Source organism: Ambystoma mexicanum, chromosome 6q (assembly GCF_040938575.1).
Source record: "Ambystoma mexicanum isolate Mex_15411 chromosome 6q, UKY_AmexF1_1, whole genome shotgun sequence".
Classification (NCBI taxonomy): Eukaryota; Metazoa; Chordata; class Amphibia; order Caudata; family Ambystomatidae; genus Ambystoma; species Ambystoma mexicanum.
This window is the reverse complement of record NC_090937.1, coordinates 1,568,087,908-1,568,103,968: the sequence shown is the minus strand read 5'-3', so window position 1 is coordinate 1,568,103,968 and position 16,061 is coordinate 1,568,087,908. Positions and strand designations below refer to the sequence as shown.

The following is a 16,061-nucleotide window of genomic DNA, read 5'->3' as shown; positions in this document are numbered from 1 at the left end:
ACATCGTGGTGGTGTTGTCGGTGAAGATCCTCACCACCTTGCCCTTGAGGGACGGAAGGAAGGACCCGAGGGCCTAGAACACTCCGTGGAGCTCCAAGATGTTGATATGGAGAGTTTTCGCCTCCGAGCACCAAAGGCCTCTCGCGTGGCAGCCCCCGGTGTGCGCTCCCCAACCTTCCAGGGAGGCATCCATCGTCACCTGGTAGGCCGGGGATAGGAAACCTGTTACCGCTGTCAGATGAGCGCGGACACCCCACCATCGTATCGCCTGACGGAACGTTTCGTCGAGCGAGATCCTGTCCTCGAAGCTGCCCGTCGTCTGGATCCAGTGGGCGTCGAGGAATTCTTGCAAGGGCCGCATCCGAAGTCTGCAATGTGGCACCAGATAAATGCAGGAGGACATCATTCCGAGGAGGGACTTGATAGACCTCACTTTGGCCACGTCCGTGCCAGTAGACGTTGCACCTTTCCTAGGATGGTCCTTATCCTTTCCTCCGACGGTGAGGCCCGCCGCGCCACTGTGTCGAGCTGTGCTTCCAGAAACAGGGTGACTTGCAATGGGACCAGGTGGGATTTTGGAAAGTTGGAGAACCCCAGGTCTGTGAGCAGCTGGATGGACTTCACAGTGTGTTCCACAGCGAGCTCCCTTGTCCGTATGAGCCAGTCGTCCAGGTAGGGGTAGACGTGGATCTCCTGCAGGCGCAGCCTTGCCGCCACCGGTGCTAGGCACTTGGTGAACACCCTGGGCGCCGATTTTAATCCGAACGGAAGGGCCTTGAACTGGTAGTGCCGCTCTTTGACCACGAACCGGAGGAACTTTCGGTGCCTCTTTAGAATAGGGATGTGGAAGTAAGCATCCTCCAAATCCAACGACGACAGGAAATCGCCCTCCTCCAGCTGTCCCAGCACGTGCTGGAGGGTGACCATCCGTAACTTCTGTGCCTTGATGTATTTGTTTAGTCGTCGCAGGTCCAGGATGGGACGCCATCCTCCTGTCTTCTTCCTCACAAGGAAGTATCTTGAGTAATCTCTGGAGCCCCGAAGCCTCTTCGGGAAGAGCTTGATGGCACCTTTCCTGAGCATCGCCCGTACTTACAACAGCAGTTGAGGGACGTGATTTTCCTTCCTGGCCACGGGAGGAATGCGGGGGCACCTCTTCTGGAACTCGAGGGCGTGCCCCAGGGCCAGGGCATCCAGCACCCAACGGTCAGTGGAGATGGACTCCCACAAGCCGACGAACTTAGTCAGCCGGCCTCCCACCGGGGTGCTTCGGCGGGGGCCCGACCCGACGGACGGTTCAATCCTGCTTGGAGGCCGCTTTGCCTCCTTGACCACCTTGGCGACGAAGACCTTGCCGCTTGACAGTAAGTAGAGGAGTTGCTGTCGGCTCCCTTGGAGGCACCCTGTCTGCCTCCGGAGCTCCGAAAGGACAGCCGTCGCTGTTGGAGCACCCCCAGTGCACGGGCCGTCTCCGTGTCCATCTTGATCGCCTGAAGGGATTCATCAACCACCTTGCCGAAAAGGTTGTTCCCATCGAAGGGCATGTCCAAAACCTTGGTCTGAACGTCCTGGCGGAAATCTGTCGCCCTGAGCCATCCTCGTCGTCTCAGGCAAACGCCGTTGCCCAACTGACAAAGCGGTGTCAGCGATGTCCGTAGCCACCGTAATGGCGTGTTCCGAGGCAATCGCACCTTCCTGCAAGATTTCCAGGGCCTCAGCCCTCTTGGCATCCGGAAGGAAGTCCAACAGAGGGGCGATCTTAAACCACAACTCCCTGTCGTAGCGGGCAATGATGGCCAGGGCGTTGGCCGCCTTGATGGTCATCGCTGCAGATGAGATGACCCGTCGTCCCATCGCGTTCAGTTTCCTACCCTCGCCGTCCGGAGGGGAGGTTGAAGTCATGGCCGATGCTCCCCCGCTTTCTTCTTGGCCGCTGCCGAGACGAGAGAGTCCGGGGTAGGTTGCGCTCTAAGGCACAAGGGGGCAGCGTCGGGGACCCGGTACTTCTTCTCGTACCGGTCCCTCTTCGCAGGAGCCGTGGCAGGGTTCTTGAGGAGGGCGAGTGTCCATGCCTGTATCATCCCCATGGGTAGTGGAACGGGGGGAAAGCAGAGAAATCCGCATAGGCGGGAGAGGAGGCCTAGGATGCGTCGTCCTCCTCTTAGGCGGTGGGCTCCCGAAGGTCCTGGCTCCAGATCCTCTGTCGGGTCTGGCTCAGGCTCCTCCGTCGAGGGAAGGGGCAACCTAGTCCTATCTCCGAGCATAAAGACTGGATGGCTCACAAAATGGCCGCCGAGGTGTCCTGCGGCGTCGGAAATGACGGGTGCGAGGGCTCTTGAGGAGCCTTGTCTGCGTCGCCGTCGCCCTCGTCGGGATCCCTCCCGATGGGCTGTGTCTCCTCCACGACTTGGATGAGCTCCTCTTTAGAGGTTGTGTCCGTATCCACAACGTCCACCACTCCCTGTCCCCCTTTTTCCAATGAGGACTTCGTGGGGGTCTTCTCGATGGGCCTGAAAGACGACTCCCTCCGCGGTGGCAGGGCGACTCTGGTACCTGAGGGCGCCTCCACTGGTGTAGCCTCCACAGGCTGAGCCAGGGCCGCGGCGACATCCTCAATCGAGGTCCTAGCAGGGTGAATCACGGCCAACGTCACCTTCTGTACGCCCGGGGCCTTCATCTTCAGGGGAGGGTCCGAGCCTCGCTCCCCCTCTGCCGGAGTCTTCGAGATCAACCGGGGCCTCTCCAGAAGCTTCGCCGGGTTCTCGGACTTCCTCTTACCCGAGCCAGAGCGTTGGTTCGTGGTTGATGGCGCCGGGGAGTGTGTGCCCTGCCTGGCAGCCAAGGAGCCGACCGTTCTGCGCTCCCAGTGCCCGCAGAGTCGCGGTGCTTAGCCTTTTGTTGGGCCCCCGTCGCCGGAGCACCCTCACAGGACTTAGAAGACCGCTCAGACTTCTTCTCGCCTGGAGGGCTCTTACCTTCCAGCCAGTTGGCGAGATGGAGGTGGCGATCCTTCATGGTCCGTTCTGACATGTTTCCACTAAAAACGCGCAGCCCTTTTCCTTGTGCGTCTTGTCCTCATGGAGACAGTTGAGGCATAACGAATGCTCGTCCTCCTTGAAAACGTTCTGAAGCTGGCATCCAGAGCTGGCAACAGCTTCCCAGGCGTCAAGCTCCCTTTCTCCTGGGCCATGACCGGGGTAGGCCTCGGAACTTCTGGAATCCTCCAAAAGCGTAACTCGATGAAGTTTTCACCCTTGAGGGGCGTAGAAAACTCAGAAAAGGATCCCTGTTGATCGGAAGTAGAAACGGTGGAGCTTGAGGCTCTTAACCGAAAAAATGAGAAAATCTCCTGAAAAAAGCACGAAAACGCAGCAAAAGCTTGAGCGCTAAGCACGAGGACTCCCAACACATGAACGTGTGGTAAAAATCTGAGGATGGCTGCCAGGGGAGGGGCTTAGGGAGAGGAAGGTCATTGGCTGGGGGCAGTATGACCCAGAGACCAGTGATTGGTTACTACTGAGAAAGTTCAGAAACGAAACTGATACTGATTTTTTCTATACCGAGGATTCCCGGCCTGACGGGGAATATTCATGAGCATGTGAATCCATGCCAGACCCCATGCTGGAGAAGAGTTTCTTCCTTTGTAATTCCCAAGAAGGACCCTTCCACAAAGAAATGGCGAAAAAAAGACGACCTGGGCCTTCGACAAAAATGGCACCCTTGGGTGCTTTACGCAGTTCTGAACGCAGCCCGCGGTAAATGCACACCACGGTAGTTAAAACAAAACCACTGCCACCAGCCATCCAGTGAGGAAAGGGTAACAAAAAAATGTTACCCGAGAAGCTAGACAAAGGGGATACTAGGTAACCCCTCCAGCACCCCATTGTAAGATATGGTGTGCTGGGTCTAGAAAGTTACAAACCTAAGTCCATTTCACTTTACTGCTCTGGGAAACAGTCATTTATCCCAGAGACGGTATTTAAACCTTGGGAAATCTGAAAGACTTCCTGTGCCACTGCACTGAAGGTGCTGTCTGACACTATGTAAAAGATGATGCCTATGGAGTTTGTCAGACTCCGTTACCAAAAGAAACAGTGTTAAAAAAAAAAAAATCACAAAAATACATACGAGAGTGGGAAAAGCGCTCTCGCTCTCTACAGGTCAAAAAAGAAAATCACGTCCTTCAAAGCAGCAAAGGTGGAGGGAATTATCACATTTCTGAGAATTCTCCCTAACAGACTGTCCGGCAAGGAGAAGCCACCCTACTGTGTGACTGACAGCTAGGCTGGAATGAATAGGACAAACCTGCATAAAAGGCGAGGCTTTTTGTCTTTAAAGGCAGAGTTGACCACTGAGCGAAGGAATCCGAAGAAGAAACTGGAAGAGACGCCTGCTGCAACTCCTGACTGTTGGTTTGCCCGGTGAAGCCATGCTGCTGTGCTATAGCCCCAAATTCATTTAGACTAGAGAAGCCCTGCAAGGACTACTTCTCACCATGGGTTGGTGGGACCAATCAACCCCAAAGCGAACACGTCTGGACATACTTTCAGAGCTGGCTGTACTTCCATTGCTGCTGCAGGAACCGAAGTGCCTAAGAGAGGGTCACCAAACCAAGTGCATCGCTTTTAAGTCGGACCCGTGTTTCAGGAAGATTTCCCGGAATCCCTCGAAGCAGGCCTGACCAAGCCTGAGCCACCTCAACAGAGTGCTGGCCCAGATGCATGAAAAGTCCAGAGTGGTATCTGAAACCGCAGTGGTGCTATTTGCTATAGACTCCAGGAGCTGAAACTGCAAAGTGCCGCTGAATTGAAGTTTGCCCATTGCTGCCGCGGACCGTCAAGTTGTAGTGCAGCAGTCCCTTGATGTCCTCCCTCTTTTCCCCACGAACGAGGCCAAGGAACAACAGGATCTGCAGAGCTACACAGGAACAGAAGCCAGCTGGAACCATTTCTTCTAACCAATGGTACTGTTAAGTTAAGAGGACTTCCCTCCTGTGTAGCCTTACCTGTTCTCAGTTGAGACTTGTCTTGGTTGCCATTGCAGAGTTGCTTGCAGCTTGGCCCCCAACAATCCTCCCAGCTTGTTGGCCTTAAAGTGATTTAATTTCTACAAACTTTTCTAAAAACATTGTGCAAGACTAACTTGCCTGCAAAGAAGATCTTCAGCTCTCCTAGACTTTGCTCAAACATTGGCTGTTCTGGCTCCCTGAGAATCTTCTTGCCTCTGACATTGTGCTTTTATCTTTCCCCCAGGAAAAGGTCAACTTACTTTGGCAAAAGTACTTACCAGTTTTTTTAAATCATTTGTTAACCTTTGTTTTATTCCTGTATCTAACCTTTGCACCAAACTCAGTATTGCGCTAAATGTACCAGTGATAAATCAATGCCCACAGTGTCCTAGTTATTTAAGTCGCCTGAGGGTGTAGGCAGTGAGTGGGACACCCCCAATGGGTATCATCTAATTTAGAGAAACTGTGTTGAAGTGTATTTGGAAGAGCTACATGTTGTGCTCCCTTCTGAAGGCATAACAGACTGAAATCAATTGTTTAATCAAGAAACCTTGAGTGTAAGAGTTTGTTTGAATACTTGTCACTGTGAATCTCTAAAACCCTACTGCTCCCATTGACCCTTCTTGAGATAAGCCTGGCTGCTCAGCCACACTATCAACCTGTGTAGTACAGATTCATGCCAAAGGTCGGGTTACCTAATGCCAGGAGGTCAAGTTTGCTGTAGTCTCCCAAAGGGTACTGCACATAATCTTGCCCAACACGAACGTATTTTAGTATGTGCGCCTTTGTCACCAGGGTAGCCTCCATAGCAGTGCAGGATGCATGCCGCTCAGACAAGGGGACTAGCATTCAGAAATCTTCTGTTTCCCAATCAAATGTCTCTTCAGCATCACTAAAGTGCTGGGACTGTCAGGTTCTGCCTCAGACTCCTACGCACCTTCAGGGTAGTACGTCAATGCGTCTACTTGCATTGTGTAGGCTGCAAAGCGCTTCAACAGCTGATCCTGAAGCGTTTTCTGTTTGGAGAGCTTACATGCTCGACATTTAGTCTCTAGAAAGACAGACAATGTTTACACACGCTATGTTAATCCTACCGCAAAATTTTTATTACACTACAGCAAAATTTAAAAGGCGTCTTTTCAATAATCATCATTGGGGAACATGGAAACAAAACATCAAGGGGGAAATGTGTTGAGCCTTTCTCTAAAGGTGTACAAAATGTAAATTCCCCCCCCCCCCCCCCCCAACACCCACCACCCACCACTCGCACTACTGTGTAGGCAAAAGCCTGAAGAGTAGTAGGCTGTCTTCGAGGCTCCGGAATCCCTGGGTGTTCATTTTAAAGGTATTTTTACCATGCACAGTCACCAACGGAATTGGTCCCTAGGGTCTAAGGCAGATCTGCAAACAAGAAGGCGGGGTGGGTTAGTCGGGTGAAGAGGGAATAGGTAAGGGAGAAAAGTGGTGTGCTGTTGGCAGCTTCAGTTTGGTTTTCACTGTGCGCTCAGCTTTTGGTGTTAATATAGGATCAATGAGACCTAGTGTGCAGTTGGTGTGGTTTGTGTATGGTTTGTTTGCTGGTGAAGTGGGTGCGGTTTGCTGAGTGAGGATGATTGTGTGGATTTTTGTGTGAGTTAGGTATGCAGAGATTGGAGCATAGGGTTAGTGGGTTATATGTCCAAGTTCTTATAATTCTTGTTCCATGTATCCGGTTGTCCTATATGTAGGCATATTCTTTTACTTTTCCTTTCCTGTCCTAATTGTGATGCTGTGACACATTCCCAGCTTTTGTTTTTGAACTTCATGTAACAGATGGGGGTGCGTATTGTCCCCACTCTGGTTTTCGGGCTGTAATTTAGCAATCACTCACTTCCTTGCTATCATTTCCTTTCGGTGGCCCACTCTTCCCTGTGTGTAGTTTGTAGGCCAAGGTGTTATTGCTATATCATCCTTGCCCTTCCATCACGATCCTTCTGTGATCATTCTTTGGTGTCGTTCTCTTATTTATCTCTTAATTGGTAAGTTGATATGCCGTACAATGTTCTTCCCTAACTTCTGTTTTATGGGCGATAGCTTGGGTGGTGTGGGAGGGGGAATCGGGAGGATTGGTTTCTTCTCAGCATTGTTGCAGCTGTGTATATGCCCCCAGAAGCATTCTTCTAGTTATGGGGTGAAAATCCAAGCTTTTAGGAGTTTTCTGAATAGGAGGTGTTTTCTGATGTTACGTTTCTTCTTTGGTAGCTCGTTCCAGGTTTTTGGGGCGAGGCGAGAGAAAGATCCTCCGTATTTTCTTTTGTTGTATTGGGAAAACTATCGAAAGTCGCAGGTTCCATACAGCGTGATCACTGAAAATGGTAATCTCAGGAGTTAATATAACTGAAGTACTATAAATTTAAAAGCTCAGTGAATAGGAGCAACTTTGAAACTGGAACTCTGCGAAATCGATCAACACTCTGGCGGGAATAAAAAACAATGACAACAACATGTAAAGCACCATGGGTACAGTAACATCACAGAAGGAATAGTGTTACAAACATGCTCCATCGACTCCTTTTTGATTTAAAAAAAAAAAAGTAATGTAATAATCTGCACCATCCAGCAGATGTCAGTCTAGAGCAAGCATGTGATTTAGCAGATCCACAAGTCTAAGAAATATGTCTATATATCAAGTGTGTCCACATCATACAGTCTTGATACCCAGTGCGATGGGAGGAAATTAAGTAGAGATGAAGTGGAAACAGATGCCATAACATCCCCTGGCTGCTATTGAAAACACTTCAAATCCTGGGACCCCTAGAAAAATATTTGTCTAAATGAGGAATCTGTGGGAGGAAGGTATTCATTAAATTATGCAATTTTATATTAAAAACACTGCCATGAAAAGATTTTATTTCAAATATATTGGTGATAATCTAGCAAGAAGTTACCTTTAACTAGGCTTATTTGAAGCATGAGTAGACCGATGTATTTTAAAATATTACTTAGCATTACATGTTTTATAACCTACCTTTTGGTTTCGGGCTTTCTTGCCTTGGGCTGGTTGTCTTTGCACTGTCCACCAATTCGGATTTTGTTTCTGGTTTAGACTCTGTTTCATCCTCTTCATCTTCATCCCCAACTTCATCTACTGTGACAAATTGGTGTTCCTCATTGAAAAGATTGCTCATGAAGTCCTCATCCTCTTCAATTAAATCATCTTCAGTTACTAGCGGATGTTCGTCTCCATGTACCTTGGATTCTGATGCATCAAGGCAACAGGAATCTTTGATTATTGAAAAGGGCCTGTCCTTTGAAATTGCAGTTTCTTTATTTTCTTCTACGACTTTCCCACGGATTGACCGAACAGGTAACTTTCCAGTTACTGCGGGTTTTGCCTCTGCATGTTCTCCCTTTGTTTTTGCTGATGGTTTACCTTTTGAAATTGGTTTAGATTTCCCTTCAATGTTAGTATGACCTGTATCTTTTGCATTTCCTTTTCGCATTAAGTCTTCATCACTTACTTCATCTGAGGTCATAATCAAATGGGAGGATTTAGCGACAGATTTATCCTTCTGCGCTGCAGGAGTCTGAAGTTGTGCATCAGATTCAGGACTCGCCTCTGGTTGTGCAGCAAAAACATCATCTTCACCCACCTCATCTAATGTGACAAATGAAGGGTTTTGCTTAGGTGGCGACAAGGTCAACCTTTTAGAATCTGCAGCCATTTGTAGGGACTCCTTAATTGATTCGGTTCTTTTCCCAACATCCACATTTTCTTCAACTGTTTCTTCCATAATTTCATCAACGGTGACAAATTCATCCATATTAAATGGGAACAGCTCGTGATCTTCGAGACTCTGAGTAAACAAATGTTTCAGACACTTACAAAGAGATCTAAAACATACATTTAAACTTTAATGCACATCAAAGTGAACAAAAAAATAAGGAATTGTTATTGTCAGGCCTCAGGCTCACTTCCAATTTGAACAGATACGGCCTTGCATTACCTTGTGGTTGAACAATTAAAAAGCTTGCTGTCAAGGAAAAGGACTGGAGATATGGATAGTTAATCTCATGGCCACGTCTACCACTGCAAACATTATGACACACATCATGTTTGCCATAAATAAATGCAGCCATGAGATGAATGTCCCTCCTCCCCACTGATTGCTAATACCCAACAAGACCAGATGGAGCATCCGAATATACATGTGAGCAAAGCATATACTGTTTCTGCCCCCAACATTGGGGTTAAAAGAAACATTTGAGAGCACTGAATTATGGCATAGGCGGAAGGAAATATCTGGGTGCAGTCAAAAAGAATTGCTTACACTGCCACATATGCTGAATGTCCAGCTAGCACTAATCCCTACAACATCCATCTAACGCCTGCTAACTTGAATCAAACTATTATCCATTGGCTAATTTAGCAGAGGAAGCAATGATACAAGGAAGACTTAAAAGATGACCCCAGTGAATACCTTCACTTGCCCTAGCTGCAGGGAGAACGTTTATAATGGTTTGACATGGATAATAAGATGGATGGTGAAACCAGCATAAAGACAGGCGGTGAGGAATAGATTTTAATTCAAGGAGGACACACTAGATTAGTTCCGAGGCTCTGATTTGCTGGTCTATACCATAAACACCACGCAGGAGCAGGTGAATAGAATGGTGGTATCCAAAGTGAATGCTAGTGCAGAAAATGCAGAGGACAAAGCTACATTTGCATTTAGAGCTGGATAGAAAATTGTTAAAAGTATAGTTAAGTGCTATCCACATGAGTTGACCAAAGCACATAAGCTGCTGCAAACAGCTTCCACATGTCATATGCTTTTTCTGGCTGACGAAAAGATGCGCATTTTCCTGTGTTGAATGCCTATCACCACAAACAAATTAATTTGATAGACTAGATATGAAATGGACTATCAGACAGCCTGAATGGAACATGCAAATGCTTACACTGGGATTTATCTAATGCCATCACTTCAACGCTCACCAATGCACTGCATTTCTGGCTGGGTGTAAAATTACTATACAGTGCAGATGGACTTTGATATGAAGGCTTTCCATCTGCCTTTATAATTAAACCTCATTGTCCCCTCTGAGGGTAACCGATGACCGACACACTGACTACCTAAGTTCAGCAAAACTGAAATAAAATGAACAGTCTGCATTTAAGGAAATATTTTAAAAGCCTGACTGGAAGGTTGAAATTCTACTCAAGATATCAGAAATGGTGAAAGATTAGAAATTGACACCAGATTCACAAGTAATCGACTAAGACAATGTGCCGTGAATGCAAGGGTTTGGTTACGAACCCTTTCTCTACGGCGGATGAAAACTAAAGAAAGAATCCCATTAATCTGACCACATTAACAGGAGACTTCATAAAAGAAATTTGACAGACTGATCCAGCATGGAATAGGGATTTATTATGGGAGGTGAAGACAAACAAAATAAAATCGCACTACTGCTATAGAAGTCAAACGATGGGCTAGCAGTCAGATTTGGGCTGTGTTAACTGCTTAACTCTAGGCGTCAAACCTGAATGTTTCCTAAAAATCAGAAAAAAAGGCTCAAGACTCCCATCTTCAAAGAGTTAACCTATAAAGTAGATGTTTGGACCAGGCCCCAGACGTTCGCTATTGCTTGGATCGTTCCATTCATATTCCACCCTTGACTATTGTTAGTTTGGCTTCTTTAAGGATACATTGTTCACTTTCAGTGAATGTTCTACTGTTCTTTAACTTTCTTCTCACGCACAGGTCTGAAAACCCAAAGAATAGTGACCGAACCGTGTGTATTTCTCCACTCCCATTTGTCTTTGTTTTCCCCATCCCACATGGCTCACCACAAACTACTTATCGACAAAAGACAACTGACCTATAGTAAAAGTAAAGGAAGTGGCAGGTTACTAACAAATTAAAGAATTTTAAAAAAGGCGGGTTAAAAAGATAAATTGATATAACTTCAGAATAATTAACACACCTCATGAATTGGATAATGGAGTCCTTGCATGAAATTAAACAGTCCTTTTAATCTTGATGAAGTGAACATATCGACGAGTGCCTCATAGCTCATGCTTCTAGAATGAAGATACATTACCTTGGATGAAGGACTTTCAATGCAGCCTTCATGAGTTTAGACACCATTTGATTCAGTTATCAGTACTCTGCTCACCTTTTGCATAGGTTCTGCTTCCGCCAATTTATAAACCCATCTGGCTGCTCAACAACAGCTACTTTCAGCAGACAAGTTTTGGGCTAAAATGGAGACTAAACGAATGCTTGATTGGTCCAAAATGGAGTGAGGTATTTGTGTGATCACACTCTGCCTTCTTCAAATACATAACTGATCTATCAACTCAAATCTGGTGGCAAACTGCCTTAAAATGGGCATCACTTCACTGTCTCAGCTACTCTACGAGGATAGCCTCCTGCCCCGAAATGAGAAAGCCTTGGCTAAGTTCACTATTGGGCGGTACATCACTAAAAGGGCTTATAAAAATAAATTTTAAAAAAGGCCATGATGCAGGGAGGGGAAAGTAGGAGATGCTGTGAAATGTAAAGTGCACAAGGGTTGCATTCCTAAATAGAGAACTTGGATACATGTCTGATCCTGAGATTTAATGGCAAAAATCTCTGCTAATTCTACTGATGCACCCTTGAAGCATACAGGCTTAAGAGGTCACTGCAGCGCTACATGGGGTTTCATGCATACTCCCACGTTGGTCTGCTGAAAATGCCATTGTGGCAGAGATGTTAAGTATGAAATACGCATTATATTGAAGTAGGTCATGGCTTAAGCCCCAGGCCTCCGTTTAGCAGCTCCATGTGCAAGGGACGCCTTCAGTGGAAGGGGATATTTTCATGGGTCAGAGATATTTAGGTATGTTCCCAAATACTAGCCAGACACTGACTCAAGACAGCGTAGTGAAAACCGATTTCTGTCCATTTCCAGTGTCTATGCTTTGATAAAGCAGTGCAGTCTCGCTAAGAAGGATTTCCCTTTTAGGCAACTGTGCCTCCATATTATATGGATCCCTGCCCTTTTTTGCTTTCGTTTTACACCCTGTCCAGACTTTTTGCAGAGAAGTGAAGCATTCAGCTTCACAAGCCGTTAGTTCATTAGTTATGGAGAAACTGACTAGTCCTTGGAGACTAGGGATGATCACTCGCATGAATTTAAGATAAGGAGTCCAGCTGCCATTCCAGCAGTTCAGAAGAGGAGCCAAGTATCTTGTGTAGCTGTGCAGACAGAAGACAAAGGACGTATCCTGGCGACCATTTCTTTTGTTGTCCCAGTGAAGCCATGCTGGACTACCCGATTACAGAAGACCCTTGCTGGTGCTTCTACCCTTTGGACCTGTGGGACGAACCAGTTTTGGCTCCTCACGATCCTGCAGCCTAGAGCCTTCCAAAGCATAACTGGACCGCTCGTACGGACGAGCTCGATTCTGGGCTACCATGCCAAAAGCGTTGCCGTTCTGCATTTTGGCCCGGGCCTTCAGTGGTGTCCAACTAGTCCTACAAGTTAACTTCCTGACAAATTTCAGCGTCACAGCGTCCCAGTATAGACTTGTCCTGTTCTGGAAGATTTCCTTTGTTGGCGACTGAGACGCCTTCCTGTGTGTATTATAAAATTGATAACGCGCTTAATACCCCAAAGGTTGCTAAGCGCGGACCGAACCTGTGTTGCACCGCGTCACCTTGCTTCCAAAGCGAGCGTGTTGCCCCCGAGCTATCCTCCCGAGACTGCCCCTGAAACGGGCCTTCCCACATGTGGTAAGGTGTCCTGAAGAATCCTGCATAAGTGCCTGCTGCATTTCTCCACTGGAAAGGATTGCAGTCAGCTCCTGGTCCCAACCAGAAACTTGCTTGCACCCACAGCTCCTGGGCATCGTCTACTGGATCCAACAGCGGGAAAACCTACCTCCATTAAACCCCAATCAACCTGCCAAGTCTTTTAGGAAAATCAGAGTAAGGGCAGTGAGTAGTCCCAATACATATCGGTAACCCCCATCTCCATTATAACTTACCTACCTGTAAATCCCCACGAAAGACCTCTGTAGCAATCTTCACATCGACAGGAACATTTCCTAACTGCTTCCCACAAGGATGGAACAATTTTCTTCCATGCAACTCCTGTTCCATAGCACGGATTCACATGCTCATGAATATTCCCAGGCAGGCTGAGACCATTAGGTAAAAGAAAAGTAGTTTTGCTTTAGCCTGAAACCTGCATGTCTCCTCTTAACCAATCACTGTTGGTGCATATGGTGCATGGGGTCTGGCATGGATTCACATGTTCATGAAGATTACATAGCAATACATATACACAACCACGGGAGGTGGCAAAGCTCAACAGAAGTAAAAGACTCACTCCTGAAACAGACTCACCTCAAGCAAACCGGTTGCGTAGCACCGTTTGGACGTGCCGGGACTCCTCCCTAGAATTCCTGTTGACGCAGTAGAACCTTGTGAAGGTGTACATTGACCTCCACGTAGCAGCCCTGCAAATGTCGAGCAGGGGAACACCAGATACACGCCGTCGTTGCTTCGATGGCTCCAGGGGGTTGAAGCAAGAGGGCTGTTGGCCAGACTGACAGTACATGATGCAGCCGGAGGGTCACCTGCACATGGAAGCCTTTGACAGGGCCTTCGCGGGTCTAAAATTCACCAAAAGTTGAGAAGTCTTCCCAAATTACTTTGTGCGTGCCATAAAACATCATGGCAAGAGCAACATCCAGCTAATGCAATGTCCTTTCTGCTGGCATAGAAAGATTCAGGAAGAAAACTGGCAGATCGATTTCAGACTCCTAGTGTGAAAGTACAAGTATGGCTGCCTGCAAGAGGGCCTGGATCTCGCTGGCCGAGGTGATCGCCACAAGGAAAGTAGTCTTCCACAAAAGAAACTTCAGTGGGGACTGATGCATTGGTTCAAATGGGAGCCCCATGAATTTAGTCAAGTGTTGAGCTCCCAAGCTGGAGCAGGGTCCTTCACTGGTGGAAAAGTCTTGAAGAGGCCTTTGATGAACCCCTTGACGAGCCTGTGCGACCACAAGCGGCGCCCGTGTGCAACAGGATATGGCAGCCAGGTGCACCATGATGGAGGCGTACCAGCAAGAGCTGCAGAGTTGCGAAAAGCAGAGGCGCAATCTTCTGAGCCCTGCAATACAGAGAAGCCTTTCCATTTATGGCCGTAGCACGCCAACATAGAGGAAGGTTTGGCTAGGATCTTCCTACATTCCAGTGGCAGAGAATAATGCAAACGCTAGTGCTGCAGGAGCCAGGCCTTGAGGCTCAGCGACGCCAGGTTGTAGTGTAGAATAGCCCAGTCTTCACTGGCGAGATAATCAGAAAGTGGAGGCAGCCGGATGGACGGAGACACCAAGAGATGGCGCAGGCTTGGGTACCAGATCTGTCGAGGTCATCCCGGAGCGAGGAGTATCAACCTGCAATGACATTGAGTGTGCTGATCACTGTTAGCAGGAGCGGGATCGGAGGGAAAGCTTAATGGAAGAGTCCCTCCCATGCAAAAGAGAAGGCATCCCCAGGCACCTCGGCCGAGGGAATCTGCTGGTGAACCTCTGGTCCTTGGAGATCTGGGTGTTGACCCCACACGTGGATGAGGCACTTGATCCAGAAGATGCTCCCATTTGTGGCAATAACGCAGCTTCTGCTGAGAGTCTGCAATTTCGTTCTGGGTGCCTGCCAAGTAAAGAACGGCCTAGTGCGACAGTATGGGATTCCTGAGAGAGCATGTCCCACCCATGCTTCCAGATGTAGAACATGGCAATGTCGGTGAAGATTCTCACCACTTTCCACTTCAGCAACGGCAGGAATGATTTGAGGGCCAAAAAGACTGCTCAGAGCTCCGAGGCCTTTGGTGGGCAACTGTCTGGTGTGCCCTCCACCCCACTCTAGGGAGGCATCTGTGGTGACAGTCTCCGGGAATGGTGGGATCTGAAACCGAGCACTTGCGTGAAATTTGGGTGCATTCGCCCCACCATCATAGAGCTCGCCAGAACTCCTGGTCGAGGACGATCTCGTCTGTCCAAGTTCATGAGACCTGCAGCCACTGCGCATGCAGGAACTCCTGGAGAGGCCTTGTATGCAGCCTGCAAAGAAGAATGAGGTGAATGCAGGAGGACATTATGCCAACAGCGACTTGAAGGCTTGCACTGTTGCGGATTGTGCAGATGACCGGTGCAGTACCTTCCCCAGAATGGCCGTCACCCTCTGTGCCGAGAGGGGTTGCCAGACAAGCAACTGTTTTGAGATGGGTACCCAGAAGAACAAGTTACTTCTTACCGTGTAACGTTCTTTCGACAGGATGTTCCTCCGACGTATTCCTCATCTTCGATATCTCCTTCCAGCTCTGCTGGCCTCGGAAAACTTTTTCTCTCTAGAGGGCGCTGCGCGTCGACGTCCTCCGAGTCGATGTCCCTCGACAGCCGCCGTGTCGACGTCATCCTGCCTATAAAGGCCGCGCGCAGCGTCCGTTGCTCAGTTCCGTTTTGTAGCCCACAATAATACTTTCTGGACTAAACTTATCACCCTGAAGGAGCGTGAGCTGCAACAACAAGGGAAGTAGAACTGTGGGGATGGATGGGAGGGTCGATGAGGAATACGTCGGAGGAACATCCCGTCGAAAGAACGTTACAAGGTAAGAAGTAACTTGTTCTTCGAAGGGATTGTGCCCTCCGACGTATTCCTCATCTTAGATAGGCTCCCATAGCAGTATTCTATTATTGGAGGAGGGTGTACTGACTTCACGCTGTCTTCTATTAATGAATAGAATGCAATACAGCCCTTCCAAACCTAGTCTCTTGACTGGAGGAGGAATCCAAATTGTAAAAACGTGTAAAGGTATGGACAGACGACCATGTTGCGGCCGCACAGATGTCTTTAACCGGCACGCCTCTTGAGGGCCGAAGAAGGTGCAATACCTCTGGTCGAATGAGCCCTAAGGTTTTGAGGGGGCTCTTTCCCTGCCAGTTTATAACATTCCAGAATGGCTAGAATGATCCATCTGGAAATGGTCTGCTTAGTTATTGGTAACCCCAACT

The 16,061-nt window shown here is 48.1% G+C and overlaps 1 protein-coding gene across 2 annotated transcripts in view; it reads right to left on the bottom strand.

The window, feature by feature from the left end:
• Nucleotides 1–16,061, bottom strand: part of ZNF638 (zinc finger protein 638) — an 846,814-nt gene that overhangs the window by 192,454 nt on the left and 638,299 nt on the right. For both annotated transcript variants that reach the window (XM_069632287.1, XM_069632288.1), the window contains one exon: nucleotides 8,016–8,844. In XM_069632287.1, the coding sequence (XP_069488388.1) occupies nucleotides 8,016–8,844 (829 nt within the window). The remainder of the gene's footprint in view (nucleotides 1–8,015; nucleotides 8,845–16,061) is intronic.